Source organism: Taudactylus pleione, unplaced genomic scaffold, assembly GCF_031769625.1.
Source record: "Taudactylus pleione unplaced genomic scaffold, aTauple2 ptg000386l, whole genome shotgun sequence".
In the NCBI taxonomy this organism is placed as follows: Eukaryota; Metazoa; Chordata; class Amphibia; order Anura; family Myobatrachidae; genus Taudactylus; species Taudactylus pleione.
The window spans coordinates 7,361,321-7,375,852 of record NW_028284787.1 but is presented as its reverse complement, the minus strand read 5'-3'; the positions used below and the strand labels follow the sequence as shown (position 1 = coordinate 7,375,852).

Sequence of the window (14,532 nt, the reverse complement as noted above, 5' to 3'; positions counted from 1 at the left end):
TTGATTCAGAAAAGGCATCCAAAATCGAATTTTAGTAAATGTGGGATTTTGAAATGGATTTCTACATTCGATTTGATTTCAGGTGAGCTAAATCGAACATAAAATCGAATGCAAAATTGAACTTTGATATATACTGTACACCCACTAGAAACCAATCTAATTGTATTTGAAAGAAGTAATACAAGGTCCAGTTTGCAAAGGTACAGTGTGTTGTGGACAATAAAAGAGGGACTTTAATTGCAGCAGCAACCCGATGCCAACAACTATAAATTCTAGATACTAAGGAGTGTTGTACGATGACTGCTTCAGATTCTCAGCAGTCAATAGAAATATGACATAGAAGACTGGGACATCTAGGATATGACAATGTGCAGAAACGTTTAGATGGGAAGGTGATGGGGGATGTCAGTGAACAATCCTGAATTACCAGAATGTAATATTTGCGTGAGGAGTAAGCAAAGAGATTGCCCCTTCCCTAATTAAGTGTTTAAAGCAAGAACACTATTGAAATTAGTAAACACAGGCGTATGTGGACCAATAGAGGTGGAGTCAGTGAGAAGTAATAGCTACTTTATAATGCTCATAGACATGCTACAAGGATGATGCATTAGTACAAACTCAAACAGGCCTGAAGATAAAAACTTTGAAGTCTGATAATGGTGGAGAATATATCAATAGTTCTAGCTATATTTCTCAAAAGGAATGGCACACCATATCAACTAATGATGCCTACATACCTGAACAAAATGGTGTAAGTGAGAAAGCAAACAGAACAATAAGTGCTGAAAGAGCGGTGCAGATCTGGACAATAGATTCTGGGCAGAAGCAGTAGAAACTACAATTTATCTCAAGATTCGAACACTTATAGTGGTGTTCAAAACACCACTGGAGGCGTGGTCCGGTAACTGGCCAAGTGTCAGTCACCTATGTATCTTTGGATGCAGAGCATATGTCCTTATCTCTAAGGAGAAGAGGTGCAAACTAGATCCAAAATCTATCTCGTGTATTAAGTTTGGAATTGGCAGCAAAGCAAAGGCTACAGATTATGGGACATTGTCAATCAAAAGCTTTACAATCAAGAGATTCATGAAGCAGCTTCAATAATAGACAAGCAAAGTACTACAAAACCACAAAAACTAGTAAAGCTGGACATTCCAACAGCTAGAAGCATGCCAGAGATTGAAACCACAGATACAAGTGATCAACCACACAGCAGGAGCTCTATGAGGAAAACCTACTAATATATACAGCAAGGAATTTTGTCTATGAACCTCAGTCCATAGAAGAAGCAAAGTCAAGCAGCAACTAGGACAAGTGAAAATCAGCCATAGATTCAGAACTTACAGCTTTGGACAACAATGACACACGGACTATTGTTGATAGACCAAACAGTTAAAAACAAGTCGGTCTTCTGCAAGAAATGAAACACAGATGGAAGTCTTGCTCACTACAAAGCCCAACTGTTTGCCAAGGGTAACACCCAAAATACTGTACAGGTGTTGACTACGGGGAGATCTTTTTACCTGTTGTAAGGTACAGTAGATTGTGCGTGATCACTGCTATATCTGCTATGTTTGATTTACTGCTGTACAAACTAGACTTTGATTCAGCTTTTTTGAATAGTAAGCTAGCTGAAGAATTTTGCATGGCGTCACCTGAACATTACAATGTTAATGCATTTCCAGAAGGAAAAGTATGTAAAAAAATCATTCTATTGGCTAAAGCAAAATGGCCACTGCTGGTACATCAAACTTGACATTGTGTTATTAGAAATTGACTTTATAGATTCCAAAACAAAAAATGAATGTAGAGAAAATAACATATTCATCATAGTTTTGTATGTGGATGATTTGTTGCTTGCTGGACAGAAAGCCAATAGCCAAAGTGAAGATTTTGCTAAGTGACATGTTCAAATTGAAGATCTTGGGCCTGCACACCAATTGCTGAGTCTAAGAATTGTACAAGATTTGAATGCTGGAACTGTTACATTTGACCAACAAGGTTACATTGAGGCGACGCTCATCAAATGTAATATGATGGATGCTAAACCTGTCAGTACACCAATCAACAAAAGGACAAAAATAACAAAAGCTATGGGCCTGATTCAGATGTGGACGCTAATGCATTAACAGAGGCTAATTTGTATACAGCTGCTGTGTGTGCGAAAATATGTTAATGCTACAGTCACCTGGAAATATATAGAAACGCACACCTACAACCTTGCAGATCCAAGCAACTGCTTATAAATAGGCAGTGATGGTCTTCACCAGAATGGCTGAGGGGACTGAGACACTGGTGCCATATTTTCTGCATACAGGATCACAGATGTAGGCAGATAAACTCCCTGAAAATGCCACCACTGCCTGTCACTTCCCACAAAATGGGCCCTGTCTGTCAATCACTTGTGAATAAATCCTCACTACAATTGTAGTCGCATTTGATCACAATTCAATTCCCGCGCATGCACATTGTGGCTAAGATGCATGCGCAGTCCACCGGTAATCTCTCAACTGTGCGAATATCTAAATAGCATCCACCTCTGAATAAGGCCCTATGTGTCCAACTTCGAAGGCTGAAATAGACCAAAAAACTTTGATATATGCAAATGTTGTTACACACAGTCAGTCATTTTAACCAATTTGTAAACAACTCCGGAAAGGAACACTGGTTTTCTGTAAAACGCATTTTAAGATACCTGTAAGGTACCACTGTAAAGAACTTATTCAGAGGCGGACGTACGGTCTACGACCGCACGGCCGCCTCGATGTTTTGCCAGTGCGTCTGCGCACGAGGGAGCCGGCTCCCTCGTGCGCATGCGTGAGACCCGCTACGACCGACAGCGCTGGTCGTAGCGGGTCTCTTTCCAAAGGGGGCGAGCTGTCGATGTTGATTGACAGCTCGCCCCGTTTGGAAGGCGGGCCGGGGGGGTGGCAGCCCAAACGGAGGCGTTCCCATGGGAACGCCTGCCGTTTGGGGGAGGCCCCACTGACATCACTAGTGATGTCAGTGGAGAGCTTCCGGCTCTGACAGAGCCAGAAGCTCTCCGGGGCTTACGACAAGTGAGACCCTACCCTAGGGTCTCGTTGTAAGCCCTAATGGTCGCGATGGTCTCTGACCATCGCGACCATCACCCGAGCGGTCATTAGAGCTGTGGGTGTTAACCCACAGCCTAACGACCGCAACAGAGGCGGGCGGTCAGGATGCAAGTGGCCGCCCAGTTTCTGAGCGACCGCTTGCATCCTCCGACCGCCTCTGAATGAGGCCCTAAGTCCTTAAAACTAAAGTTTTGTAAAAAATAGAAGTCTGGAGTTACAAGCCAACTGTGACGCCGACTGGAGATCAGCTAAGGACGATAGGCCTTCCTACATAGGATAGCTATTTGCATTAGTGGGTGCAGCCGTCAGTTGGGCTAGCAGAAAACAGCCTACTGTTGCCTTATCCACCATTGAAGCTGAGTATACTGCACTCACAGAAACAGAGGTATTGCGTCTGTAAGAGACTTTGGGCCCGATTCATAGATGTACACAATGTCTATCTCGGAAGCAGTGGAGCAACTCTTTTGCCACTACGTATGCATCAAAGCTGCACTACACATGCGTGGCAGTGGATTAGCGACGGTGGTCGCAGAGAGGATTTATTTGCAAAGTGAGTGACAGGTATTCAGTGTTTGGGGGAGGTAAAAGGGGTTGTTAGAAAAACGCAAGCATGTTGGGACTATTATCTGGACGTGCCCTAGTGAGCCTCTGCGAATTTGGTCTCAGCTGGAGAGGCCCTGACCTCTTAGGTAAGACGGACATTCTGAGACAGCATAGGGTTGCTCAGAGGTGTAATGTGCGATCGATACGCAACCTATGTTTCTGATGTTTTTGCTGTTGTCAGTAAGCTGCAGATGTGAGACACTGCAGGTGGACATCTCTGTGCAGATGACGGCGGCTGAGTCATTAGCATAATTTTGCACATCCGTTGCGTACGGAATCTCACCAGCGATGGGCATTGCGTGCATCCCTGAATCAAGCCCTTTGTGTAAACTGTGTTTTCTTAACTTAAAGGACATCGTCAGCATAGCATGTGACAATAATGGTGGAATTGACTAATATCCCTCAAACATACATCTCACAGTCGATATTAAAAACAAAGGGGTCACACACACACATATCAAGGGAGGTAAAACTGTGTCATGAAGATTTACACAATAACAGGTGTGCATGGTAGTAATCAGTGGTGAAAAATCAGCATTGAGACCCAGGATGATCAGTATGGAATAGTTACCCTTTAACTGTGCTGTAAATAGATCAGTGATAACATTAGTGAAAGGTGGAAGGTTACAGAGAGTGTCTGCAAAGACATTAGAAGGGAATGAAAGAGAGAATAGAAATTGGGATAGATGGTTGTACAGTACACACATTGCTCAATAGTTTGGAGGCAAACGGGAGTAGAGGAGAAGGGGCACTGAATGGACAGAGGCTGGATTTAGACTAGAGATAATTGATTTAGGATTGGTGAGATGAGTTTGTGTGTAAAGGATGGTGTAATGATGGAATGTGCCATTGTAGAAAGATAGGTTAATGAAGACAATGAGCACGTTGTGGAGAGGGGAAGGTGAAAAGTTAAGAGCAAATGGGTTTGAGGAGGCAGGTTGTATGCAAGACGAGATGAATAAAATTTGTCCTGGTTATCAGGGAAAATGGACTTATAGGGGTATTCAATATGGGAGCGATAACATCGTTTTTGCGTTAATATCGGAGGTATGACGTCATTATCGCAGGTTTTACTTTTACACCGTATTCAATTTCAAAGACTTATCGCAGTTTTGAAAAGTCTTTGATAAAAAACGGGGATAAATTTCCATCATTGAATAGGTGTCGAAAAAAAGTGCAGAATTGGGGTTTAGGGGTGCAGGCTTAAAAAAAATAGCCTGCACCCCTGGGAATGACATTTAAAAAAGAACTGTGTCAAAAAAAAAAAATAGGGACACCCCAAAAAATGAATGTAAAATTTGGGGTGAAAAAAAAAAAAATGGGAAAAAATTGTCTAACAATAGGGAAATAGGTTCAGGGCTATTCTGCAAGTATGCGGCAGATGTTTTCTAGAATAGATTTATAGCGGCAGGTGCACAAATGCAGAATTTTTAAAAACTTACTTTAGGGACTTAAAAATATGCTAGTACCCATTTTCATGTACCCCAAATTTGATGGGACCACTTAAAAATAAAAAAAAATAACCTAAGTGCTCTTCTGCAACACTTCTTCAATGTCGGGAAAAAAACACCTGCTGCGGCTATTTAAATTCCCGACTTTCATTTAAAGGTTAAAACGGGGGTACCCATAGTGATCCCCCATGTTTTTACAACTTTAGGGGGGTCTCACAATTTTTTTAATGAAAAATTCGTAACTTTACGCAAATCCAACTTCGGAGTTTCCCGTTTTCGTTAATTTTATATTGAATACGGGGATAAGCGGGAGCGCGCCCGATACTTTAACGGAGGTAAAAACTCCGATATGAAACTTTAACTTCGACAGTGAAGTTAACGTTTCATATTGAATACCCCTCTTAGAGTGTGTATTAAGATTGATTAAAGAATTTGGTTGAGTGTTGTGATGCATGACATGAGGAGATATCTTGCCAATTGGAATAACTGTCAGTGGTCCCACGTAATTTGTCAGCACTGCACAGAACACCGGAAAATGGACGCATTTTTCCGGCATTCTTCGCATGCGCAGTAGACTCTGGGCACACTCTGGTGCCCAGAGCCTACTGCTTCTGCGGTGGCACACGGGTTCCCTCCTCTCTTAAGAAGCCCCTGGCCCTGGCATTATTCTTTGTGTGTGGGCTGCCACACACCCTGTCTCTCAGTTTCCTGGTTGAGCAGCTCGGCCAAGTTTCAGTCCGGACCAGCCCATCAGGCAATTTTCCAGAAGTGCCAGATAGCCACTCCAGTTCAGGTTTGCATAGGTGTCATGCAAAATCATGGACTGTGAGGGAAGAAGGGGAGGGTGTTTAGGTGGGCAGATAAGTGAGATGAAGGTGTCAATGAGGTGTAGGGGGTTAGAAGACTGAATGGATAATCAAAATTAAACTAATGTGCTTCGCAAGTAAAATGGCAATGCTGTAAGATGACAGAATGAATTTATAGTGGAGGAAGTTTAACTATGAGCCATATGAGCAAGATTTATAGTGTACCATGACTGAGACTTGGATTTCCAGTGACTTGAGTGTGGTAGCTAGAGCAGCTGCTTGTCTAGGCCTGAAGTGAATTTGTTGTTGTGAAAAGACTGGCAGCCAATCATGACAGGACAGGGCAGTTATAGGAAAAAGGAGTAGTTTTAGTGAAGTTGAGAAGTGAATTGGGTCAAGAACATTTATTTATTACTGTGCCACTGTGGATTTGGGTGGTAGATCATGAGCTGTGAGTTAATGCTGATGTTAGGGGGGTTGTGGGTCAGTGTAGGAAAGCCAAACAAGAGAGACAAAAGTTTGAGCTGTGAGTTAATGCTGATGTTAGGGGGGTTGTGGGTCAGTGTAGGAAAGCCAAACAAGAGAGACAAAAGTTTGAGCAGATATTGGAGAATACAAAGTTTCCTGACAGCAGATATAGTGGGGTTTTAATGGGAATGTTGAAATCAATTAATATGAGTACAAAGGTCAGACAATAAGTAAGCCAGGCAATAAATTTTAGTCAAGATCGAAGTACAGATGTGTCCTCTCTCATCTTGGCAGCAGTAATACCAAACAGCCCCTCCCGGTGCGTCTAGTCCTGTGAGACTCTGCTAGCGCTGGGCATGTTTTTTGCATCTGTTTTGACGAAAATGCGTCTTAGTTGCAATACGATGTGACTAGGACGCACCAGGAGACTGTGTTGATTTATGTAATATGTGACACTTGTATATCTGTGTCCGACTGAGTCTCTCAATTAGCATACAAAGTGCTTGATGTAGCTTTTTTTTTCCACGCCAAGTTCTGTGTACAGTCTCAGGGCATGATTCAGCAGTGAACCAAATTGCAAAGATGCACGCAAGCAGATTTGCAATTCCATTCTTGCAAGTATGTTAATGCTACAGGAGGCGTCAGGCAATCACGCAGGACCCTTTCTACACATGCGTGCATTGGTGAATGAGGCCATTAGTCGCGCACAGATATACAAGTGTCGCATATGAATAGAATCAGCACAGTGTCCTGGTGCATTGTGACTTGTATGCATTTCTGGAAAGAGAAGACACCCAACGCTAGCAGAGTTGCACGGGACCTGGCGGCTCACTCACGCCAGGCTTATCACACTGCATAGCGTATTGAGGCTAGATGAACAAAGACATCTCTGTAATATAATTTGGTAAATATATATATATTTTTTTAAGATGATATTAAGATGAGTCAGAGGAAAGTCAAATTTGTAACCTAATCATCAACATTTATAGAACACGCATATATTGGTCGCACCATTAATTAATATAGCCACTATATAAATTGAGCCAGCAACTGCGTCTTTGTATGCTGTATAAATGGTTCCGGCATCTTAGTTCCATCGGCATTCTAAGTATTCATAGGGTTACTCAGAAGACTGATAATCTAATGATCTGCGACCGATGCATCTTTTTTACGCAGATGCTGGGATTTGAAAAGCTGCAGATGGGCGTCTCAATACATTCCTCGGTGTTTGCAACATTTAGATATTTTCGCACAGTATCTGCATACAAAGATGCAGCACCGGCGGTATTAGCGTACATCTCTGACTCATATCCAGTTTATACAGGATCAAAGTACTTTTTTGACAGTAATATTCCAGTGATCATTTATAGGCATAACAGTTTGCAATGCACACGGCTGATATACTGCAAATTAGAACTTCTCTCCTGACTCTATGATCCATTGGGCCTGATTCAATGGTGGACGCTATGTTAATGTTGGATGCAGTGGAGTGATTTTTTGCTACTGAGCAAGCGCCAAAGCCGCACTGCGCACACGCAGCATTTGGTTTGCAGCAGCATTTGCAGAGAGGATTTATTTTGTAAAGTGAGCAACAGCATTTGGAGGAGGTAACAGGTTGTGGCTAGAAAAACACAGGTATGTTGAGACCATTTTCTGGGCGCACCCTAGTCAGCCACTGCAAATTTGCATGCAGATGGAGAGCCCCCGGTGTCTTAGGTGAGATGCTCATTCTAAGATAGCATAGGCTTGATCAGAGGTTCCAATGTGTGACCAATGTTTTGAAGACTTCACCTCACTCATTAGCATATTTTCGCAAGTCCGCTGAATACAGAATAGCAGTCACGATGGGATTTGCGTTCACCTCTGAGTCAGACCCATCATCAGCTGAGTCCGGTACATTGGGTACTACATCTCTGAGAGGCTCATTCTACATGAAAGTGCACCCCATGTGATGTAACTATCAGCTTATTACTTGGCCTCCTGAATAGAGAAAGATAACTCATGCCAGCTCTCATTATCTGGAAAGATGAGGACATAATACAAATAATTTAAAAAAAAAGCCTTGTTCAAGTAAATAAATGGATGATCAGTACATGGAAAGTAAGTACTTAATATAAGTTATTATTGTATTTGTATTTCCTTCATGTAGTTATTTTTGTTCTGTATGAGTAACGTTTACCTTATAACTAAAAAAAAATCTCACTGATATAATTTTGTCCCCTCTGTAGGGTGTGGAAGGAACAGGACTAGCTTTCATCGTATTCACTGAAGCCATAACAAAAATGCCAGTATCACCTCTCTGGTCTGTTCTGTTCTTCATCATGCTCTTTTGCTTAGGGCTTTCCTCCATGTTTGGTAATATGGAAGGTGTTTTAGTACCATTGATGGATCTCAAAATAATACCAAAATCGTGGCCAAAAGAAGCTGTGACAGGTATGTGTTAACTTACTTATCTAAAGTTATTCTGTATAGATATAAACAGGGCAGACTTATGAAAATATGATACAGGTTGAGTCTCCCATATCCAAATATTCCGAATACGGAATATTCCGTAAAATGGAATTATTTTGGCATGACTGAGATAATGAAACCTTTGATTTTTGATGGTTCAATGTACACAAACTTTGTCTAAGGCACAAATTATTAAAAATATTGTATAAAATTACCTTCAGGCTTTGTGTATAAGGTGTATATAACACATAAATGCATTCTGTGTGTATACTGGGGTCCCATTCCCAAGATATTTCATTATGATATGCAAATATTCCAAAATACAGAATATTCCGTTATCCAAAATACCCCTGGTCCCAAGAATTTTGGATATGGGAGACTCAACCTGTATATAGAAGTTGTTGTATTAATGCTATGCAACCCCCGGAAAAGCTAGATGGCTTGTTGTCCTTTAAATACTTCAAGTGAACAATGAAGTGCCATTATCTGTGTATAGGTTATTGCTCAAGGTAACCCGTGCCCCTTTGGCATATAAGATTGCAGTGTCAGGCCAGAATACGTTATAATTATGCCATTTAAAGAGCAGACTAGATGGGCCAAGTGGGTCTTACTGCCATCAAATTCTATGTTTCTATGTAACAAACCATAGCAAGAGCCCACTTAGGAAATAAAACAGTACTGCAAATAGAAAGATAAAAATCATGATAAACATCAGCCATTTAGCCCTTCCATTTATACATAGTCCATGGGGCAGATTCTATTACCAGCGGTGTTTTCAGCTCAAGGACAGCTCTGTGGTTAATACACAGATCTATTCGATTATTAGTCAATTTCCCTGCACGGTAACTTGCTGTTAGAATATTTTAATCCATAGATTCCATGTTAAATGCTGGAATTGTGTGTAACCCCATGTGTTTACTACCAGAGGGGGAACTTAATGCATATTTTACCCCGCAGCCCCAGGAGATGTGAGGAAATATCTGTGTTGGGATCTAATGCATATGGATGTGGCAAACAATTGAATTAATCAGGGTTGACAATTAGCCACGGAGTAAAACCCCCGGGCTAAGTTAATATGCTCCCATGCAACTATCATTTACAAATCACATACAAATATAATTTATCTAAACTGTAGGGGGTAAATTTACTAAAGTTCGATTAGAGATTAATTTTTATGAATCTTTGAAATCTCTGAAATCTCCTGAGATCGAATTGAACTTGAACAGCAAATCCCTTAGCAAATCTCAAATATACTAAGAATGGATTTTGCTTTTGATTTTCAACTCAAATTCGATCTTGTTTAAGAAGGAATTTGCTGTTCGATTTTGCATGTTCATGTCCAAATCGAACAGCAAATCCCACTCCAAAACAAACTTCAAAGTCCCAAATGAATAGAACTGCTTCATGCTGTCAGGTTGCGGCCTAGGATCGGCCGTTAATCACCTTTGCGTCGGCTTCCCCTGATCTCCCGTGGGGTCAGACATCAGGTGCAGCGGAGGGTACGTGCTGAGTATTCTACCCAGTGCCATTGAACTGCCTTGGGCTGCTCTAAGCATGGTTTTTGCGGTTGCCATCATGGCCATGACAGTTTGCATCACCTGACGACTCCATACCCAATGGTAGCATGATGGTGGTCAGCTGTTGCTGTCCACCAATGATCTGCTACTGCAGGGGATAAAGCCAGACTGCGGACCACTGGAAGGTTGTCTGAGCAATATTGTCATTTACTTGTGTTATTGAAGATCTCGATCCAGGTCCTTCCTTGTGTTTTCCCTGTACCTACCAGTGCCTACTCGTTGTGCAGAAGTGCGTCCAGTTCATCTCGCCTGTCTGCGGATTCTTTGCCACCTCGTTGTGCAGAAGTGCGTCCAGTACATCTTGCCTGTCTGCGGAACCTTTGCCACCTAATTGTGCAGAAGTGTGTTCCTAACATCTCGCCTGTCTGCGAACCATTTGTCACTTTGTTGAGCAGAAGTGCGTCCTCGACATTTCACCCATGTTCAGTGCAATCCTCAGTTCTGCTGTCACTACAGCGCCAACCCCAGTACCGCTGTTACCACAGCATCCAGTCTCAGTACTGCTGTCACTACAGCACCCAGCCTCAGTATCATTGTCACTACAGCAGGGGATTCCATACAGCCGGTCATGACAGTTTGCTCAGCCCCAAAAATATGCAAGCCACCGGGTTGGAAGATAAGGTGGGGTTTTTTGAGTTGCTCTCTCGAATGGAGGCTCATGAAACATTTCTGCGGGTTGTGGAGCAACACCTGCAAGAATTTTCAGGAATATTAAAAAAAAATTTTTTGCTTCTTCTGTATCATCTCCAGCTACTTTTCGAGGCCACCGACTAAATCTCCTGTGCCCGGATCTTCTGAGACTCTCAGCCCACTCTCCTCTATGGCAGGTGAAAGCTTTAAGTCTTCGAGTCTATCTTCCGGGGATCCCCTGTCTACATCGGCAACGGTTTCCAGTGAGCATAACCTCCTTATAAGTTTTAGTCAAGTTTTGGAATAACTCCAACGTTTCCTCCCCAGAATATTCCAAATTATTTCTAAGTTCTCTGGTGCCACCCCTGATTATCTTACATTACCGTCAGGGAGGCAGGAGTAAGACATCAAAGCTTCCTGCACCCCAAACTTTTGGAGAGCGAACATCAGCGCCGCCAGGAACTACATCTATGCCTGTATTGCAGTTATGATGACCGTTTTATTATAGACTGTGCACTTCGTCCTGCAAGAGATGGGGACAAGGGTGTATTCCTTGAAGACAAAGCTTCCAGTTCTTCCCTGTCACCACTGGTGATCTCTACTCCTGCAGTTTCAAACAAAAAGGGAACGCGTTTCAAGTAAATTTATAACTGGGGCCCAGCTACAAGATGTTTCTTTCCTTGTCTAGGGAATGTAGGAGGTCTTCAGTCAGTTGTTCCTAAAGAGTTATTCAATAAACCAGACTTAAACTCTCTAGTTTCAAGTCCTGTACCCCAGAAAGGGGTTTCGAGTCTCTCACCCCGAGAGGAAATTTCAAGTGCTACACCCCAAGAAGGGCTACAGATTGTGCATCCCAGGAAGAGGTCATCATTTCGAGTTTCATACCCCGAGAGGGGGTTTTGGGTCTACCACCGCAGGAGGGAGCCTCTGATCTTGCACTCCAAAAGGGGGTTTCACGTTTGGTACCCCAAGAAAAAAAGTCAATCAACTTTCCCGGGAAGGAGTTCTGAGTCCCATACCCAAGCTGGGGTTTTCAAGTCTTACACCCTAAGAGGGGGTTGCAGGTCTTACACCCCAGGAGAGGGTACCAAGTTATGAGCCTCAGATGGGGAATTCGAGTCGCTGACCTCTAGCGAGGAATTCAAGTCTTGTTCCCTCGGAGGGGTTTATAGGGGTCGTGCCCCAGGAGAGGGTTTCTAGCCTCACACTCCAAGAGGGGTTTGGATTTCATACCCCAGGAGGGGTTAACAAGTTTCACGCCCCAGGAGGTGGCTTCTATTTAAATTTTCACGCTCCAGGAGGGGGCCTTCGTTTCAAGTTTCATGTCCCAGGAAGGGGTTTCTCTTTCAAGTTACACGTTCCAGGAGGGGGCCTTCGTTTCGAGTCTTATGCCCCAAGAAGGGGCCTTTGTTTCAAGTTTCACGCCCCAAGAAAGGGTTTTAAGTTTCTTTCCCCAGGAGGGGGTCTTCTGGTGTTATACTCCAGGAGGCGTTTTCAAGTATTATACCCCAAGAGGGGTTTTCAAGTTTCATACCCCAAGAGAGGGTTTTGAGTCACTCACCCCAGGAGGGAGTCTCTGTTCTTGCATTCCAAGAGGTGGTTTCATGTTCCTTACCCCAAAAGGAAAAGCCAAGTCAGCTTCCCCAGGAGGGCGTTTTAGGTCCCATACTCTAACAGTGAGTGTCAAGTCCTGTACTCCAGGAGGGGGCCTTGAGTCTTTCACCGCAAGAAGGGGGTTCTAGTCCCATACTTCAAGAGGAGGTTACCACTCTCATACCCCAGGAAAGGGGGTTTCAAGACTCTCACCCCAGGAGGGGGTTTCAAGTACCACACCCCAGGAGGGGGTTTCAAGTATCATACCTCTGGAGGAGGTTACTAGTTGTGTACCCCAGAAGGGGGTCTCAAGTCTCACACCCCAGAAGGGGGTTTTTAGTCTCTCACCCCAAGAAGGGGGTTCAAGTCTCATACTTTGGGAGGAGGTTGCAAGTCTCATACCCCAGGAGGGGGTTTTGAGTTTCTCACCCCAGGAGGGGATTTCAAGTACCACACCCTAGAAGGGGGTTTCTAGAATCGTACCTCTGGAGGAGGTTACTAGTTGTGTACCCCAGGAAGGGTCTCAAGTCTCACACCCAAGAAGGGGGTTTCTAATCTCTCACCCCAAGGTGGGGTTTCAAGTCTCATACCCCAGCAAGGGTTTTCAAGTGTTACACCCCAGGAGGGGGTTTCAGAGGATGTCTCCCAGGTGGGGAAGTTAAGTCTTGAGCCTCAAACAAGGAGTTCAAGTCTTACAGGAAGGGGTTTCAGGTCTCTAACCCCAAGAGGAGGTCTCAAGTCTCACACCCCAGCAGGGGCTCACATGTCTCATACCCAAGGAGGGGAATTCAAGTTCCATACCCCAGGTGGGGAATTTAAGTTTAATTTCTCAAGAGGAGAATGCTTGTTGTTTACTATGTGGTAAAGATTTAATAAGCCTCATATCCCAGGAAGGGTACTCCATCTCATGTCTCGCACCCCAAGCTGGGACCTTCGTGTCCTTACTCAAGGAGAAAGCTTCCAGTGTTTTGCATGAGACAATCATTTCTATACCCCTTCAGTTAAGAGATTCACTGTTGCGCCTGTATGTATCACCCAGGATCCTTCTGATATTTGCTGTAATAGAGATGTAGCACAATATTATGCTTTAATAGATCCATACCTTGCTATTATGAAGTCCTCTCCGTCATTGGGAATCAAGCCTACCGTCGTAGAGTTTATCATCTAGTCTTTTCAAGGTGAAGCTTGGGATTGGGTTGAACCTATTTACAAATCTAAAGACCCAGTACTTTTAGATTTAGTAGCTTTTAGTGAAGCGGTAATTAAGAAATTTAGTCCAGCCTTTTCAAACACTTCAAGAAAAATTTCAACTAAGACTTGTGTAAATTCTAGTGAATCTAAATCTGCCAATCTCCTTCCGCCGGCAAAGTATGAACCAGCAGATCTAAATTCTCCTAGTACTCCTAATTGCATTCATTTTGATGGAAACTTGACACACTATTTTGAGGTACTCCAATATTTTGAGGTCATTATGAGAACCGATCCTTCTAGTGGTGTTATTCCAACAAGTATCGTTAAATTTCTTCTCTCTGGTGTTAGAGGACAGGCGTTGGAATGGGCTACCCTATTAATGGAATCTCGAGATCCAGGGCCTCATTCAGAGGCGGTCGGAGGATGCAAGCGGTCGCTCAGAAACTGGGCGGCCGCTTGCATCCTGACCGCCCGCCTCTGTTGCGGTCGTTAGGCTGTGGGTTAACACCCACAGCTCTAACGACCGCTCGGGTGATGGTCGCAATGGTCAGAGACCATCGCGACCATCGGGGCTTACGACGAGACCCTAGGGTAGGGTCTCACTTGTCGTAAGCCCCGGAGAGCTTCTGGCTCTGTCAGAGCCGGAAGCTCTCCACTGACATCACTA

The 14,532-nt window shown here is 43.5% G+C and overlaps 1 protein-coding gene across 2 annotated transcripts in view; it reads left to right on the top strand.

Annotated features, from left to right (window-relative positions):
• SLC6A19 (solute carrier family 6 member 19) overlaps nucleotides 1-14,532 on the top strand; it is a 152,966-nt gene that overhangs the window by 109,226 nt on the left and 29,208 nt on the right. For both annotated transcript variants that reach the window (XM_088445644.1, XM_088445645.1), the window contains one exon: nucleotides 8,652-8,856. In XM_088445644.1, coding sequence (XP_088301770.1) covers nucleotides 8,652-8,856 — 205 coding nt within the window. The remainder of the gene's footprint in view (nucleotides 1-8,651; nucleotides 8,857-14,532) is intronic.